The sequence below is a fragment of the Excalfactoria chinensis genome, chromosome 1, assembly GCF_039878825.1.
Source record: "Excalfactoria chinensis isolate bCotChi1 chromosome 1, bCotChi1.hap2, whole genome shotgun sequence".
Classification (NCBI taxonomy): domain Eukaryota; kingdom Metazoa; phylum Chordata; class Aves; order Galliformes; family Phasianidae; genus Excalfactoria; species Excalfactoria chinensis.
In genome coordinates, this window is record NC_092825.1 from 182,588,336 (window position 1) to 182,604,346 (window position 16,011).

General features: G+C 49.3%; 1 protein-coding gene across 2 annotated transcripts in view; it reads left to right on the forward strand.

Annotated features, from left to right (window-relative positions):
* FCHSD2 (FCH and double SH3 domains 2) overlaps positions 1-16,011 on the forward strand; it is a 99,214-nt gene that overhangs the window by 17,095 nt on the left and 66,108 nt on the right. For both annotated transcript variants that reach the window (XM_072327037.1, XM_072327036.1), the window contains exon 3: positions 5,857-5,902. In XM_072327037.1, the coding sequence (XP_072183138.1) occupies positions 5,857-5,902 (46 nt within the window). The remainder of the gene's footprint in view (positions 1-5,856; positions 5,903-16,011) is intronic.

Sequence of the window (16,011 nt, forward strand, 5' to 3'; positions counted from 1 at the left end):
TAGGCAGATCTTGGCTCTGCATTTCACTACGCGATGCTGTGTGTTATAAGCTGTAAATTGGTCCAAATGCTTTCTCCTTTAATACCAATGTTTACATTCAAGTTAAGTTTCCTATAGTGCCGTTTATCTTGCATCTAAGTGGGTATTTCACGAGTAAACATTCCAAAGGGCAAACTGTAGCAAAGCTGCCCAAGATGATTAGTTTTAGTGGCAGGAAAAGAATACTTGTAATTGCAGCAGTGAGATGCTGAACTGGAGGCAGTTGGAGAGCTGCTGTGAATCCTCAGCAGCAGCAGAAGAGGAGCAGAGATGTAGAGCTGTGTTCCTCAGGATGGCAGATTAGTGGCTGCATCAACAAGGAGTTCTTGTGTGCATGGCTGTGGAATTGATGGGGCAGCTATTGTGGTGTTTATGTATGTGGGGGAAGCTCTTAAGTAGAGAAGATGAGGGGTGGCTCACCAACACAAGGACGTGGCAGTGAGAACAGCTCTGTTTCTTGACTCAGCAAGCAGCCATTCTTGATGTTGTATTTGATACTTAGGAGTCGTTTGATGGCCTGGACACATCCCTTGAGAGCAGGCGGACCCGCGGGCAGGAAATGTTGCTGGCTTTTTGCAGTGAGTCCCAGAGCTTTGCTATGGGCAGGAGTTTGGGCTGTGGGTGACCATGTGGGGTCCTTCTTCTGGCCCTGTGCTTTTACAGCTATGGGAACATGGCCCAGCCAGCTGCTAATGTGCTCTTGCTGATGTTTGACCTGGAGGCCTCATGGATGCTCCATCAAGGTGCCTGTGGTGTTAGAACCGCAGAGTGTCCGTGCTTGCCATGGGAGGAAACCTGGTGTTCCTGACTTGCTCCTGGAACCATAAGCTGACTGGGGGATGTGGAGATGGGCTGTTGGAGAAGGGTGGTCCCAGCTCTCACTGTGATGCTGTGCAGAATCTCCTTGGAGGCAGCCATGGGAAAGAACATGCATAGATGATTTTATTTTCAGGGTGGTGGTGTTTTTTTAAGGCTGATAGAGAGTCAAGGAACAAGCTCCCATTATATGGGAAAGGCAGGAACAGCAGCAGGAATCCCACTCAGCCTAAGCAGGGAGCTAAGGGAGAGCGTACAGGGAGGGAAAGCAACAGGAAGCAAAGGAGAAGAATGAAAACTTTGCTTGGCTGCTGAATCAGCTGAATTTACAGCTGCTCAAGGACACGAGGAGTTGGGAAAGGGAGCAACTGGGGTGGTGGTGGCAATGCATTTTCAGAAGCAACATGCCAATGGCAGCACCTCCATGCTGGTGAGGTCTGCACCTGGACTTCTGTGCTTCACGTGTCATTGGGAAGGAAGTGTTCTGATGTATTACTGAGCATTGCTCTCCATTGAGGAGAGTTGTATCTCCGTGCAGAAGTGTGGTGCTCTCACACTGAGCCATCAGTCAGCAAGGCTAGCTGAAGATTAGAGAGGTGAACCAAACAGGATCTAAACAGCAATCCCGTGTTGTCATGGCAATACTAAATACTCAAAACAGTACGGTAGCTTATTTTAGAGCTTATTAAATAGGTGGCACTGAGTCTGACGTGGGAAAGAAAGCAGTAGTTGGGTTGGTATGACTCCAACCTGGAAGTGTGCTTGGAGGGTTCCAGGCTTCCTCTCCTTTATAAAAAATGCTGCTGAATTGCCCATATTTGGGAGGTGTGATTGCACGTATATAAAACAGTTATCTTCTAGGAAGGGGTCTGTCTGGTTTGGGTCACAGAATGATAGAATGGCCTGGGTTGCAAAGGCCCACAGTGCTCATCCAGCTCCAACCCCCTGCTGTGTGCAGGGTCACCAACCAGCAGCCCAGGCTGCCCAGAGCCACATCCAGCCTGGCCTTGAATGCCTGCAGGGATGGGGCATCCACAGCCTCCTTGGGCAACCTGTTCCAGTGCAATCAATACAGTCACAGAGAACAAAACAGTGCAGTGCTGTACCTCTGCTACTTCCCGTGTTGAATCAGGGAGGAAACGTCCCTTTAGCCTGCTCGGTTAAGACAAGATTCTGCTGACTGGTGTGGAATATCAGAAACAAACCTGTCGGTGCATCCCCAGGAGGGCAGAGCTGGCTGGTGGCTGCAGGTGCAGAGCTCGTTTCTTCTGCCATCAGAGCTGGCATTTGTGGTACAGAGCATCTCATGGTTAGAAAGAATGAAAGCAGGGTGTGTGCGTGGTCACTAATGCTGCCTTCTCACTCTTTTGCACGTAGGGGTGTCAAAAGCATTTCCTTTCTTCCTTGACTGCTGGTATATCAGTCTGTGATTTTCATAGGTGCCATGAATAAATTGATTCCTATTCTGGTCCTTTCGCTCCCTGGTCACGCCATGTCTGAGCTCTGATAGAACAGAAGCTCAAAGAGCTTTCCAGCTGTCTGTCAGATGTTTGTGTTGAACCGCAAACTGGCTGGTTTTAGATGCTGTAGGCAGCAAAAAAGGTTCTGTTACTGCATTCCAGGCAAGGCTCCTGTCGTATAGAATGACAGAATGGTTTGGGTTGGGAGGGACCTTGCAGCTCAGCCAGTCCCAAGCCCTGCTGTAGGCAGGGACACCTCCCATAGCCCAGGCTGCTCACAGCCCCATCCAGCCTGGCCTTGAGTGCTCCCAGCCAGGGGACATCCACAGCCTCTCTGGGCTGCCTGTGCCAGCATCTCATTGCCCTCACATTAAGAATTTCTTTCCAATCTCCACTCTACATCTAAGTCAGTTTAAAACCTTTTCCCCTTGTCCTGTCACTACATGCCCTTATAAAAAGTCCCTCCCCAGCTTTCCCTGTCGAGACAGGTTTTCCTTGGAAGAGGGGTAGCTGGAATTTGGTGTACCTGTGTGAGATCCCCCCCTACCCCCCAAAAAGAAGTCTCTGAGTTTGAGGCCATGAGCGTGTTGTGATGAAAATTGTTTGTGATTGTCCTGTCTCTGAGTTGAATCATGGAATAGGGAAATGGTTTGGAGTTGAAGGAGGGCAGATGGAGGTTGGATGTCAGGGGGAAGTTGTTTACAGAGAGTGGGGAGGTGCTGGAACAGCTGCCCAGAGAGGCTGTGGATGCCCCGTCCATCCCTGGAGGTGTTGAAGGCCAGCTTGGATGGGGCCCTGGGCAGCCTGGGCTGGTATTCAATGTGGAGATTGGTGGCCCTGCCTGCAGTGTGGGGTTGGAGCTTCATGATCCTTGATGTCCCTTCCAATCCAGGCCATTCTGTGTCTCTGTGAGCACTAAACAAACATCTATGTAATTCTGGCTTCACATACCAGCTTTTGCTTTTCCTGGGGTCGCCTCCCTCTTTCTCTCTCTCTGTTTTCTAAGTGAGAATCATCTGTTGTACCATTATTAGGAAATCTTTATAACATTTGCTTTCATCTTCCAGAAGTAAAATCAATGCGGTGACAGTTTGGGAAGTCCTGCAGGCTGCAGGGGAGAGGCAGAGCAGTGCTGGCTTTGTCATTCCCTTCTGATAGGGGACACAGCAGCCTGCATTGCAGAACTGAAAGACGGTTTTGAAGTGTGCGTGTGTAATTCCCCTCAGACCCACCTCCTTCCTTTGTCTCTCAGATTAATGGCATTGAATGTGTCAGTCCCTTTGCTGTGCGCTGTGCTGATGTGGGCCCTGCGGAGCTGCTTTCTCCTCCTTGCTTTGGGTAGGGTAGCGGCTGGGGACTGCGGTCAAGGTCGGTCAGAACAGGTGCCTTTCTCATCCCTGCAGTTTTCAGCTCATTTGCACATTTCCAGGGCTTTGCTTTGCTGTGTGAATGTGGAGGGCTTTTTTTTCTATTATTTTTCTCAATAAAACGGCTATCAACAAAAGAAATGCATGAACAGCAACTGCCAGCACCGGGTGAGCAGAGCTCGGCATGTGCAGGTTCGTCAACCAGCAGCCCAGGCTGCCCAGAGCCACATCCAGCCTGGCCTTGAATGCCTGCAGGGATGGGGCATCCACAGCCTCCTTGGGCAACCTGTTCCAGTGCATCACCACCCTCTGCATGAAAAACTTCCTCCTCAGATCCAACCTAAACCTGCCCTGTCTCACTTTAAAGCCATTCCCCCTTGTCCTATCACTGCCCACCCTCACAAACAGCCGTTCCCCTCCTGTTTATTCGCTCCCTTCAAGTACTGGATGCCCACAATGAGGTCTCCCTGCAGCCTTCTCTTCTCCAAGCTAAACCAGCCCAGTTCCCTCAACCTTTCCTCATAGCAGAGCAGCTCCAGCCCTCTGAGCATCTTCATGGTCTGTATCTTTCTGGTTGCCACCAAAGGATTCCTGTAGTACCCCGAGGTTCTTCTTTGTGTTTGGCTGACAGAGGGAAATGCAGCCACAAAGCAGCAGAGAGCAACCGCTCCCAGGATGCAGATGGTGCTTACCGTGCTGTCATGCACCGTAACACATTAAACACCAATTTAAGTGTGGTATAAATTGCATCACGTGCTGCCTTGTTGGAAATACGGAACAAAATCTCCCCCTGTTGTAAGCAGAGCTGCCTGTCCTCATGCTGGAGCTGTGGCCGTGCCACTTTCTGTTGGTTTTGTGGCTAAATTTGATTTGCATGGTATTTAGTAATTCTATACCGAGCTTGTTGAATGCTTTTGTTTTTCTTCTCCCTCTAAACCCTTTGATATAGGAGGCTTTAGGGGATATCTGAGGCGTCCAGCTTGTCGCTCTCATTGTCATGCAATTAGCTGAAGGGGAATTCTTGTACAGAGACAAACCTGGTGGTGGAACACACGGCTCCGAGCCCACGTTTGGTGTAAACCCAGCGTCCTCAGCATTGAGCTCTGATTATATGTTTCCAAATAAGATTAGCTGAGAATTAGAAAATAACAGCCTTTGGTGTACCGTCTTCCCAGGGCTGCGTTTCAGGGTCAGCACGGGGAGTGCCTTTCAGCCATTCATGGTGGCTATGGCTGAAGCTCGGTGCTGGGGAAGGCGAGGAAGTTTGTTTTATGGGGCATTGTGCTTTCGGCTGTGCTCGTGGGGCTGCAGGGATGTTGGATTTGGGAACAGGAAAACCCGTTTTGTGTTAACCTTATTGTGGGATGTTCCTGTGCGTTGTTTTTCATACTGTGCCACTATTGTTATGGCGTGACCGATTCCAATAGGAGATTTGCTCGTGCTGATGGCACAGCTTTAAGCTTGGCACAGCTGGCTGTCATCCCCCCTGCTGGAGATGTGGCCCTTCAGCAATAAGGGGGTAGCTTAGAACCACATCCCCCTGCCCTGGAGGTGTTCAAGGCCAGGTTGGATGGGGCTCTGGGCAGCCTGGTCTGCTATTAAATGTGGACGTTGGCGGCCCTGTGTGTGGTGGGGGGGATCTTGGAGCTTCATTATCCCTGAGGTCCCTTCCAACGCAGGCCATCCTGTGATTGTGTGAACCATTAAGAAGAGGGACCCTTCAGGACCATGTGCAGTGGGTAAACAAGGACGTTGCTGTGGGACGTGTAGCCACGCATGTGGGTCCATCACATTCAGCTGCTGATGGAGAAACACCGCTGGTTGTTTTTTAAAGGAAGGCCTGGATGCACAAAGCCAGGTTCTGTCCTCTGCTCCCATATTCCTCCTTAGGCTGCAACAGCAGCTGATGAGTCTTTAATGAAGTAAATGCTGTTTACACCAGTCATCCTGGGAACTGCATTTATCCAATAAAGCCGGGAGATGGGAGCGCTGCATGTGTGTGCACACACGTGCACCAGTTGCTAAGCTACCGATGCTCAGTTGTCAAACAATTTTGCTTTTCGGTTGCTCCTTTTTCTATAAAGCCCATCTAGCAGAAAACCCTTTGGGGGTCAGTGCTTGAGTTTTATAGCACGTTGCTGTTGGTATTAATATTCTCTTTCCTTCTTTTTCAGAGCGTTCAGTCAGAAGAGAGCTGCAATCGAGAAGGAATATGCACAGGTAGGAAAGTTCACGTTCACGTTGTTCTCTAGAGGTGATTTATTCCTCAGCAGCCTTTCTGTGTAGAATGCTGATGCTGTCTTGTGCTTCTCCATGCATCCTTTCCTTGAGCTGTGTGCTATGGCAGTACCTGCTGGCTTTTGGAAGCAAGCAGCTGCCTCGGTTCGGTCCATTCATTCTTGTTTAGCCTGGTCCGTGGCTTTTGATTTTAATGGATGTTTTGGCTTGAGGAAATTCTTGGGCTCTGAAGAAATTTTTAATGTATTTTTTTTCTTCATACTGTTACAATGTCGGGCAAATCCTTCAGGTTTTCCCAGAAGTTTGTGCAAAACTCGAGCGAAAAAGTAAAACCAGGTCAGTGAGAGGGGAGGAAATATGTGCCGGCCTACCCATCCAAAATAAATGTACATTGACGTTCTTGAGTCAGAGCAGCTTCCCATTCATCTGCAGGAAAAACAACCAGGTCTGACCTCATGCTTGGGATGGGTTGTGGAATGAATCCTCGTTTGTTTCTGAGGAAGGATTGATGGTTCACCCTCATTCTGAAATTAGAAAGCAGCTGAGGAGGGGCGGCTCCCTGCTTAACGGACAGTGAAGGCTTAACTCCAAGTGCTGCTGATTAGAAATGCTTGTGTTTATTTTGAAGTAGATTACAAGTAGAATAAATTGGGATGAGAAAACCTGTATTTGCTGCGTGCTGGGCGGTGTGACTGGAGTTGTGCCCGGTGGTGGTGATGCTGGGGCAGCGATGGAGGTGAGGTGCCACAAGGATGCTCCCAAGCCTTCCTGAATCACATCCCTTCAGTGCCCAGCACTGCACCACCATGTGTGCACAGAGCACAGCCGTGTTCTGTGGGCCAGGCTGCTCTGCCAGGTGTCACAGGGGGTTTCTATATGCTTTGAAAGGACCCTGTGAGCGTCCTGCTGCTCCTGCACATGGTCTGACAGCACTCAGTCTGCATTCCGTTCTGTTTATTGACCCTCATCTAAACGCTCCTGGGAGGACCTGCAGTTACTCCACTCCTTTCATTGCCTGCATCTTTACCTTAGCATACATTGATCCTATTGGCAGCTGTGCTTCATTCGATTAAATATGGCAGTTTTTCAATGACGGAATCAATGTGTGCTTAATGAAACCGCGATTAAAAGCACTCGTTCTCTGCTGGTTCTTGTTATAACACCGTGGAGAGTGTAGCATCAATTCCTAAGGCATTTGTCCATTCCACAGCAGAAACGTGTTCTATATGCAGAGCGTTTTTTCTGTTTGCTAAATGGAAGTCTAGATAAGTTGGAAAAATAATTAGGTTCTCAGATTCGGAAGGCTGGGTCGAAACAACCGAGGCTTTCAGATGCTTGCATTTAAAAACCAAAGAGCGCAGTCCAGGCAGCACTTCCAGCAATACAGCTGCATCACTTGAGATTCATGGAATGGCTGCTGGTATGAATGGGGTCTTGTGGGATCGCTTCCTTGGGTTGCTGATAGGCGTACAGCACAAGAATAACGTTGGATGTTTCTGCCCGGGGCTGTCAAAGGAGTTCTGTTGTTGAGACGGTGATGGAATTTCACGTAGAGCCTTCTGGTGGGAGAGATGGTCCTCGGCAGAAATGGCAAGTCCTGTGTGTGCCCACCTGAACAGGAACAGGGAATTCTTCGCTCCTGCAGAGTGATTTCAGAACCGTGGTAAGGGTCAGCTTGCAGGGCAGAGAATTCTTCCATAATGATCCAAAACAGAATTGCTCGCTGTTGGTGCTGCGTCCCTGTCACATGGTGAGCAGCCTGAACATATCTGCTGAGTGACAGCATCTGGATGGAAATCACAGAACCATACAATGCCCTGGGTTGCAAAGACCTGCAATGCTCATCCAGCTCCAACCCCCTGCTATGTGCAGGGTCACCAACCAGCAGCCCAGGCTGCCCAGAGCCACATCCAGCCTGGCCTTGAATGCCTGCAGGGATGGGGCACTTGACAGGGATGGGATGAGCACTGTGGTCCTTTGCAACCCAGGCCGTTCTAGGATTCTATGATTCCATTTGAAGATTCTCTGGGCTCCATGGGAGGAGCAGCTGCCAGGTCAGCCCTGCTGCACAGCTCCGTGTCTTTCTGCATGTTGTAAATATGCACTCAGCTTTTCACTGTCGTGTTATTTAACATCTGCTTAAAGGCTTATCATAACATTCAGAATTGAGAGCTATGGAAGGGCTCTTATTTCCCATTAATAGTATTCCTCGTAATGGCATTTAAATTGCAGCAGTGCATTATTATTAGCTGTTCTCCGTGATTAACGAGCTAGCTGAAGTCAGAGGTGAAGAATACTCCTGTGTTAGGTGGGAACAGAACTCAGTGAATGTGTGCCTCTGTTGCTACCTGATTAAAAAGCAGCTTTCCTTTGACCTGTTAAAATGGGTAAAACGGAGTTGTTGTGTCGGCTGTTTTGTTGGGGGGGATCTCATTGCGTCTCTACTGTGCTTTCAATTATGATTTATTCAGCACTTTAAAGTCTGTTGGAGCCTCTGTCGCAGCCTGAGAGCACACAGGGTTCCTTCCTTGTCGTACTTTGTCCTGGTGTAGCTGTGCTTGATGTTCAGGTCCAGAGGAAGCCACTAAGATGCTCAGAGGGTTGGAGCAGCTCTGCTATGAGGAAAGGTTGAGGGAACTGGGCTGGTTTAGCTTGGAGAAGAGAAGGCTGCAGGGAGACCTCATTGTGGGCATCCAGTCCTTGAAGGGAGTGAATAAACAGGAGGGGGAACGGCTGTTCCTTTTATTGCCTGTGGCTGAAGTGGGAGTGCATCCTCTGTGAATAGCAATGGCAATGACCAGGAGGGGAGACCTGAAGTCATGTCAGGTGAGTGCCAAAGGGTGAGCAGCCCGTTGCCATCCTTGGAGCAAGGGGAGCAAAGCCGTATAGGCTGCATCTCAAAGTAGCTGCTTGATCCTTCCCTTTCCTACTTCCCTTTTCCATTGCAGAAGGCAGTTCGTGACAGGGATGCTCCACTGCAGTCATTATGATGCCCCCCCCGCCACTTTGTTCTTACTAATTTGCACTGTGACTGATTACTTTTTGTCTTATCATGTAGCCCAAAGCTGTGCAGCATTAACTGCTTTACCTTTGTAACATGAGGACTGGAAAGGCAACCGTCTCTTTAATAAAAGAGAAAGTCAATCCCTGCTCTATAGAACTTCCTTTAAATGGAAGCTTTTTGCTGGTTATTGCAACTGTTGCTTTAGGCATAGGATTCCAATAATTAGTCTCCATTGACATGCAAGGGGCTTGGAGCTTTTTAGTGGATGAGATGAGCGTTTATGGCTAAGGTACCAGTGCTGGTGTATCAGAAAGGGGTGAGATGTACAGTGCCTTTTCTTTCTTGAATGGGAATCATAGAAGGATGGAATGACCTGGGTTGCAAAGGCACACAGTGCTCATCCAGCTCCAACCCCCTGCTATGTGCAGGGTCACCAACCAGCAGCCCAGAGCCACATCCAGCCTGACCTTGAATGCCTGCAGGGATGGGGCATCCACAGCCTCCTTGGGCAACCAGGAGTAAGAGCAGGAGGATACAGACACCGTGAGGGACGGGGCGCCTGGGGAGGTGCTGGGGGTTTATGAATGCAGCTGTTGTAACAGGGAACACAAGTTACTGGAAAGGATCAGAAGTCTTCGCGGCAGAACGAGCACAGCTTGGTGAGCAAACCTTGTGACATCTGGAACAGAAGGATCCTTAGGGTGGAAGCAGACCTCCCTTCTGACTCAGCAGCCATTCAGCCACTGGGATGTTGGCAAAATAAACCCAAGGTGCCCACGTGGGAACCTTCCAAGCATCTTTAAATGAGCTCATTCCCTGCAGCATTGGACAACGGTCTGTTTTTTTTCTGCTGGGAGGATACAGAAGGTTACTGTGGCCATAGGGAGAGCAGGAAGAGGTTGTGGGCTTTGAGGGTGGGTCAGTGTCTGGAGACGGGCACACAGCAATGTGGATTCATAGAATCATATCACAGGGTGATAGAAAGGCCTGGGTTGAAAAGGAGCACAATGCGCATCCAGTTCCAACCCCCTGCTATGTGTAGGGTCACCAACCAGCAGCCCAGGCTGCCCAGAGCCACATCCAGCCTGGCCTTGGATTGTCTGGTGTGTGGCTTGAGTTGGTGACTGGTGAACTTAAGAATGTCCTCAAGGATGAGAATATCCTTTGGGGATGCTGTTAGATTTACTACTGCTGGGCATCTCTTACTATAACGCCTGTGATAATTAAGACACTTGGCTTGTTTGTATGAAATTGATGACTTGGGTGGTTAAGGAATGATGTCATCATCATCAGAGAATCACAAGGTTGGAAAGGGCCTACAAGATCATCTCATCCAACAATCCTCCCATTGCTGCTGCTACCACAACAAAAACACAGTGTGAAAGACAGCTGGTGGAGTTGGCCATTGGAGATGATTGTGATGGGAAAGGCTCTGCTGAGACTTGGTTGTACTTGGTTGGCTGATCTCATAGGGATCAGCTGATACCTGGCATGCATATGGAAACCAGCATTGCTCAGCCTTATCTTTGGAAGGCATTTGGCTGCCGTTCTGCAGGTCTCTGCACAGCAACTTCAGCCTGTAGTAAACGAGCAGACCATACAGAGTTTGCTGGGCAGTGAGCTGGGCTGCAGCTGCGTCTTGCTGCAGGTGTTCTGTCATCCCTGTTCATTTAAAGACAGGAATTTTTAAAGCAGTGTTTTAAAGATCTTTTTTCTCAGGTTTCCTCCCTGTAATCCTCCATTTGAGATGTGCAACGTGGTTACTGCTGTAGCTCTCTCCTGGAGGCTGCAGATGGTCCCTGTGTGTTAGCAGCAGTACAGGAAGGGACCTCAAGGATCATGAAGCTCCAACCCCCCACCACACACAGGGCCACCAACCTCCACATTGAATACCAGCCCAGGCTGCCCAGGGCCCCATCCAAGCTGGCCTTGAACACCTCCATGGATGGACGGGGCATCCACAGCCTCTCTGGGCAACCTGTTGTAGAGTCAGAGAATAATTAAGGTTGGAAAAGACCTCGAGGATCATCAAGTCCAACCCCAGCCCACTCCACCGTGCCCACTGACCACATCTCTCAGCGTTACATCCTCACAACTCTGGAACCACCAGAGTCAGGCAGTCTGGTTTATAAATGCGCGTTGGAAGGTAAGGGATCCTGAGGGAGCTGGTCAGTGCTTAACCATCACTTCTTCCAAGCTTAAGGTCAGTGTAAGCTTAAGATCAGGAGACCCTCATGGATAAGCCAAAAGCTCATGGATAAATTTGAAGGCAAGATCCACACAGTGTGAAAGGAGGGCTGTCCATATGGGAAGGACACAGGAGCATTGTCAATGCCTGCATGGATGCCACAAGAAGAAAGGCTGAAGCACACCTGGAATGAAACCTGATGAGGGAAGTCATGGTCAGCAAGAAAGGCTTCTTTAAGTGTGTCAATAGCTAAAGGAGGGCTGGGAGAAATGTGGGTCTGCTGCTGGATGAGGTGAGTGCCCTGCTAATAGGACACTGAGAGTGAGTTTACTGAACACCTTTGCTTCCATCTGTACTGCTGTGACTGTAGGGAATCCCAGAGCCTGGAAGTAAGAGAGTCACAGATCAGTGACGCTGAGTGCTGTGCTCCTTTCTGGAGACATCTATCTGCTCCATGGCTACGTGTACATACACACATTAAAACAGCTGATCTGTTTTCTGGGGAAAAAAAGGTTGAAGAAGAGGCACACGGAAGGGATTTCATAGTACTCAGTACTTCCATGCTTAGCCACTGACTCACGATGCTCTGTTTGTCCTCATGGTTATTTATTGCCTTGCTGATTTTTGCTTTCGAGTTGGTGGAAGCCCAGGATGATGGAGGGGCCTTGTGCAGTGCTTGGGCAGCTGTGCTGAGTGCAGCTCAGACCAATGGTTTCTATATGACAGTCGTCAGCTTGTGGTTATGAAGTGCCCAGCATTGCTTTTTAATTAAGATTGCATTGGTTTCTAAGACAAATGCTTCATAAAAATGCGTTCTCTCCCTCGTTAATGCTTAATGGATTGGCAGTCTTCACTGCTGAGCCAAGACCGTAATGCAGCACGTGAATCAAGTGGGAAAAATGATGGGAAACACTCAGGAGTGGATTTAATAAAAGTATTTATTCCCGCAAGCAGCAGAATCCAGTTGGTCCAAATGTTTTAGGTATTTTTATTTCTTAGATGAGTGTCTCATTATCCATTTATCTTGTCTTCTGGTTAATTGATTTTTCAGTATATACAGGAAGGCAGGCTGAGGGAGAGGGAGAAGAGAAGGCTGCGGGGTGAGCTCATTGCAGCCTGCCAGGACCTAAAGGGAGCCTACAGACAGTAGAGGAGTCAACTCTTTGAAAGGGCAGATAAGAGCAGGACAAGGGAAATGGTTTGGAGTTGAAGGAGGGCAGATGGAGGTTGGATGTCAGGGGAAGTTGTTTACAGAGAGTGGGGAGGTGCTGGAACAGCTGCCCAGAGAGGCTGTGGATGCCCCGTCCATCCCTGGAGGTGTTGAAGGCCAGCTTGGATGGGGCCCTGGGCAGCCTGGGCTGGTATTCAGTGTGGAGGTTGGTGGCCCTGCCTGTGGTGGGGGGTTGGAGCTTCATGATCCTGGAGTTCCCTTCCAACCCAACCATGCTGTAATTCTTTGAGCTGTGTGGGTTTGTTGGAAATGGGAGTTCAGCAGAACCTGCTTTTCCAGAAGGGGATGCTGAGCAGCTCATGGCGCTGCCTGCAGTGAAGCCCCTCATGCATATGGATGGTGCTGGAGCTGCACAAAGCACAGCAGAACCTGCTGCCTCCAGAACACATGCTCAGTACCACCTTTGTATTATATTCCCTTGCAGCCGAGCACCATTCAGAACAACAGAATATCAACAAGAGGTTCATGAAGACGAACTGTAAGACCCGGTTGCTATTCATGCCATTCTTTCCAACAAAGCATGGAGAATCAGTGGCCCTGAATGCTACAAAGAAGTGATCTGCTCCATTTCAGAAATGGTTTAAGGCCACCATTGTGAATTTCAGAGTAACTTGTCGAGACAAGTTTGGCAAATCAGGTGTTATAATGGGATTATTGATACCATTCTGCACTTGTCACAGCCCGACCTCTCCGTGTGCGTTTCCCATTTTACAGCCAAACAAGGAGCTCTATAGAACCCTCGATATTAAATGTGCGTATAATATAATATCCTTGGCACGGAACAAAGGCTGTGGGCCTACATGGGACGGCCCAGGCAATCTTATGGGCTGACCTTCTCTTTGTATTTCGATTTCTTGCCCGTTCATTTGCAAAGTTTTTCTTCTCCCAGAAGCACATGTGGGCGCTTAAAGGAGAGGGGGAAGAGTCAGGTATCCAAGCTGGGTTTTGTCTCCGTGGCCGTTCTGTCAGATGGACGTTTAAATTGCCTTACCCAGAAATATCCATCCGCTTCAATATGGTTTGACAAGGCAGCCCTTGAAAACGCTGAGCTGCCTTCCATTGGTTTTTATGGAATTCTTCCACTTAAACTAATATTTCCCCAAGAACAGAGGTGGACTGTCAGCTTCTATTTTCACTCAAAACATCTCGCTCCTTAGAAAGGGATTTGCTAAGCTTTGAGTTTTAGGCCTTTCCTACAAAGAAAGCCCTTCATGAAGCAGCTCCATGTTTTTGCTGCGCCCATGCGAGCACATTTCTCCCAGCCTGCTTTTAGCTGTTGTTTTTCTTTCCAATTACTGCACTCACAACCTCCTGCTGCCTGGAATTCTGCTGCGTGGAAGTGCTTTACTTCCAGCTGAAGACCTGCATTCTTCACGCTGGGCAGTTTTGCTGTGCCTTTGCTGTGCAGTAGCTGGGCCGTGTGCTGTTGGGTCTGTGCAGCCATCTGTTGGCTGCCTCTGCATCCCTGTTCTTTGCACCAGGGGTTGCTTGTTTCCAACAACAACATTTCAGCTTTTTTTTCAAAGTACAGGGATTTTTTTATGTTTATTTCTTAACACATCCGGCCCAAGCAGTTCTCCTTCCCCATGTCTGCAGTGATGTAACAGGGAGGGCTGCTCCCAGCTCAGAGCTATAAGAAGCAGCACAGAGGATGCTTTGGCCTCACAAACAGTGGCAGTACCATCCCTGCAGCACGGCTCAGCCTGCACTGCCTGGGCCTGCCCTCTAGGAAAGAGCCCTCATCCCTCTTTGTATTTCTTATCAGACTTGGGAATGGCTTGGGAGAAGGGTATGGGTTATAGAAGGAATCATAGAATGGCCTGGGTTGCAAAGGCCCACAGTGCTCATCCAGCTCCAACCCCCTGCTGTGTGCAGGGTCACCAACCAGCAGCCCAGGCTGCCCAGAGCCACATCCAGCCTGGCCTTGAATGCCTGCAGGGATGGGGCATCCACAGCCTCCTTGGGCAACCTGTTCCAGTGCGTCACCAGCCTCTGGGTGAAAAACTTCCTCCTAAGATCCAACCTAAACCTCCCCTGTCTCCCTTTAAAGCCATTCCCCCTTGTCCTATCACTGCCCACCCTCTCAAACAGCCGTTCCCCCTCCCGTTTATTCACTCCCTTCAAGTACTGGATGCCCACAATGAGGTCTCCCTGCAGCCTTCTCTTCTCGAAGCCAAACCAGCCCATTTCCCTCAACCTTTCCTCACACGACATGTGCTCCAGCCCTTTGACTGTCATATACTTCTGCAGTAGTTTGGGACATGAAAAATGGCCTTTTATGCCAGGCACAGAGCCCAGACTCCAGTCATACTTTGTATTCCTAGGGCAGGTAAATAGAAGAAGAGCTGAATATTTGCTGTTTGAACACCACCCATCACCCAGCACATCTATGGATGCCCCGTCCCTGGAGGTGCCCAAGGCTGTCTTGGTCCATTGCTCAGCCTGCTGCTTGGCAGCCCTGGATGAGCTGTGAGGGCTCTTCCAGCTCAGGCCTTTCCAGGATTCTGCCCTTAATCCAGCTTTCAGCACACCACAAACAAAGCAAAAGCCATTTGTCTTTAATTCTTTCCTAGTTTCATTTCTGTGTTTTCTCTCTTAGTTCTGCCTTTGTTCTGAAACCACCGATTTAAATACAAGCTTAACGTTGCTTCTTTACCTAATGACCATATTCCCCAGCTAAGCTGAAAGGCAGCAATCCTTGGACCAACTGCGTGTGCATGCTGCTCCAGAGAGCATCTTTAGAATGAAAACGTCGCTTTAAAAACAGAATCTCTGCAGAAATAAAGGGCTTGCGCTCTGTTTTATCCGTAGGTTCACTCAGTTTATTCAGTGGATTTGTTTTCCAGTAGCTCAGCAGGGTTTGTGGCTCGTTAGACCAAGGGACCTCATAGGAGCTGTCGCTCCTTTCTTCAGTGGGACTTCATGTCACATTCCACTTTCTGCACTGTAACAGGAGGGCGTTGGGGCTGTATTGAACATTTATGACTCCTTGCATTTCAGGCAGCAAAGGTCCTGAGCCTTTTTGTAGCTCTCAGCTCATGTTGGCTTCGCTTTCCTAAGGATGTCGTCTCTGTTGGTGAACAAACCAAAAGCAAATCAAAAGCAAATCAAAAGCAAATCAAAAACCCACTTGGTTAAGGCAACGTGCAGCAGTTAAAGTGCTGTAACTTGTGTGCTGTCACAATGCTTGAATGCATTTCTGCAGGAGTGGCCTTGCATCCTTCCTGCTCCAGAGCTGCCCCTGACCCAACCATCCCCTGACCCAACCATCCCTGACCCAACCATCCCTGACCCAACCATCCCTGACCCAACCATCCCTGACCCGACCATCCCTGACCCGACCATCCCTGACCCGACCATCCCTGACCCAACCATCCCTGACCCAACCATCCCTAACTCAACCATCCCTAACCCAACCATCCCTGACCCAACCATCCCTAACCCAACCATCCCTGACCCAACCATCCCTAACTCAACCATCCCTAACCCAACCATCCCTGACCCAACCATCCCTGACCCAACCATCCCTGACCCAACCATCCCCACTTTCTCCCTTATGCTCAGTGGTTTTATAGGACGGATGCGGGGCAAACCAGGCAGGTTTTCTTGGCTGCTGCAGCTGTTTGTCTTAGACCGAGGGTTGCTTTAAAAGGCACAGTAAAGGTGTT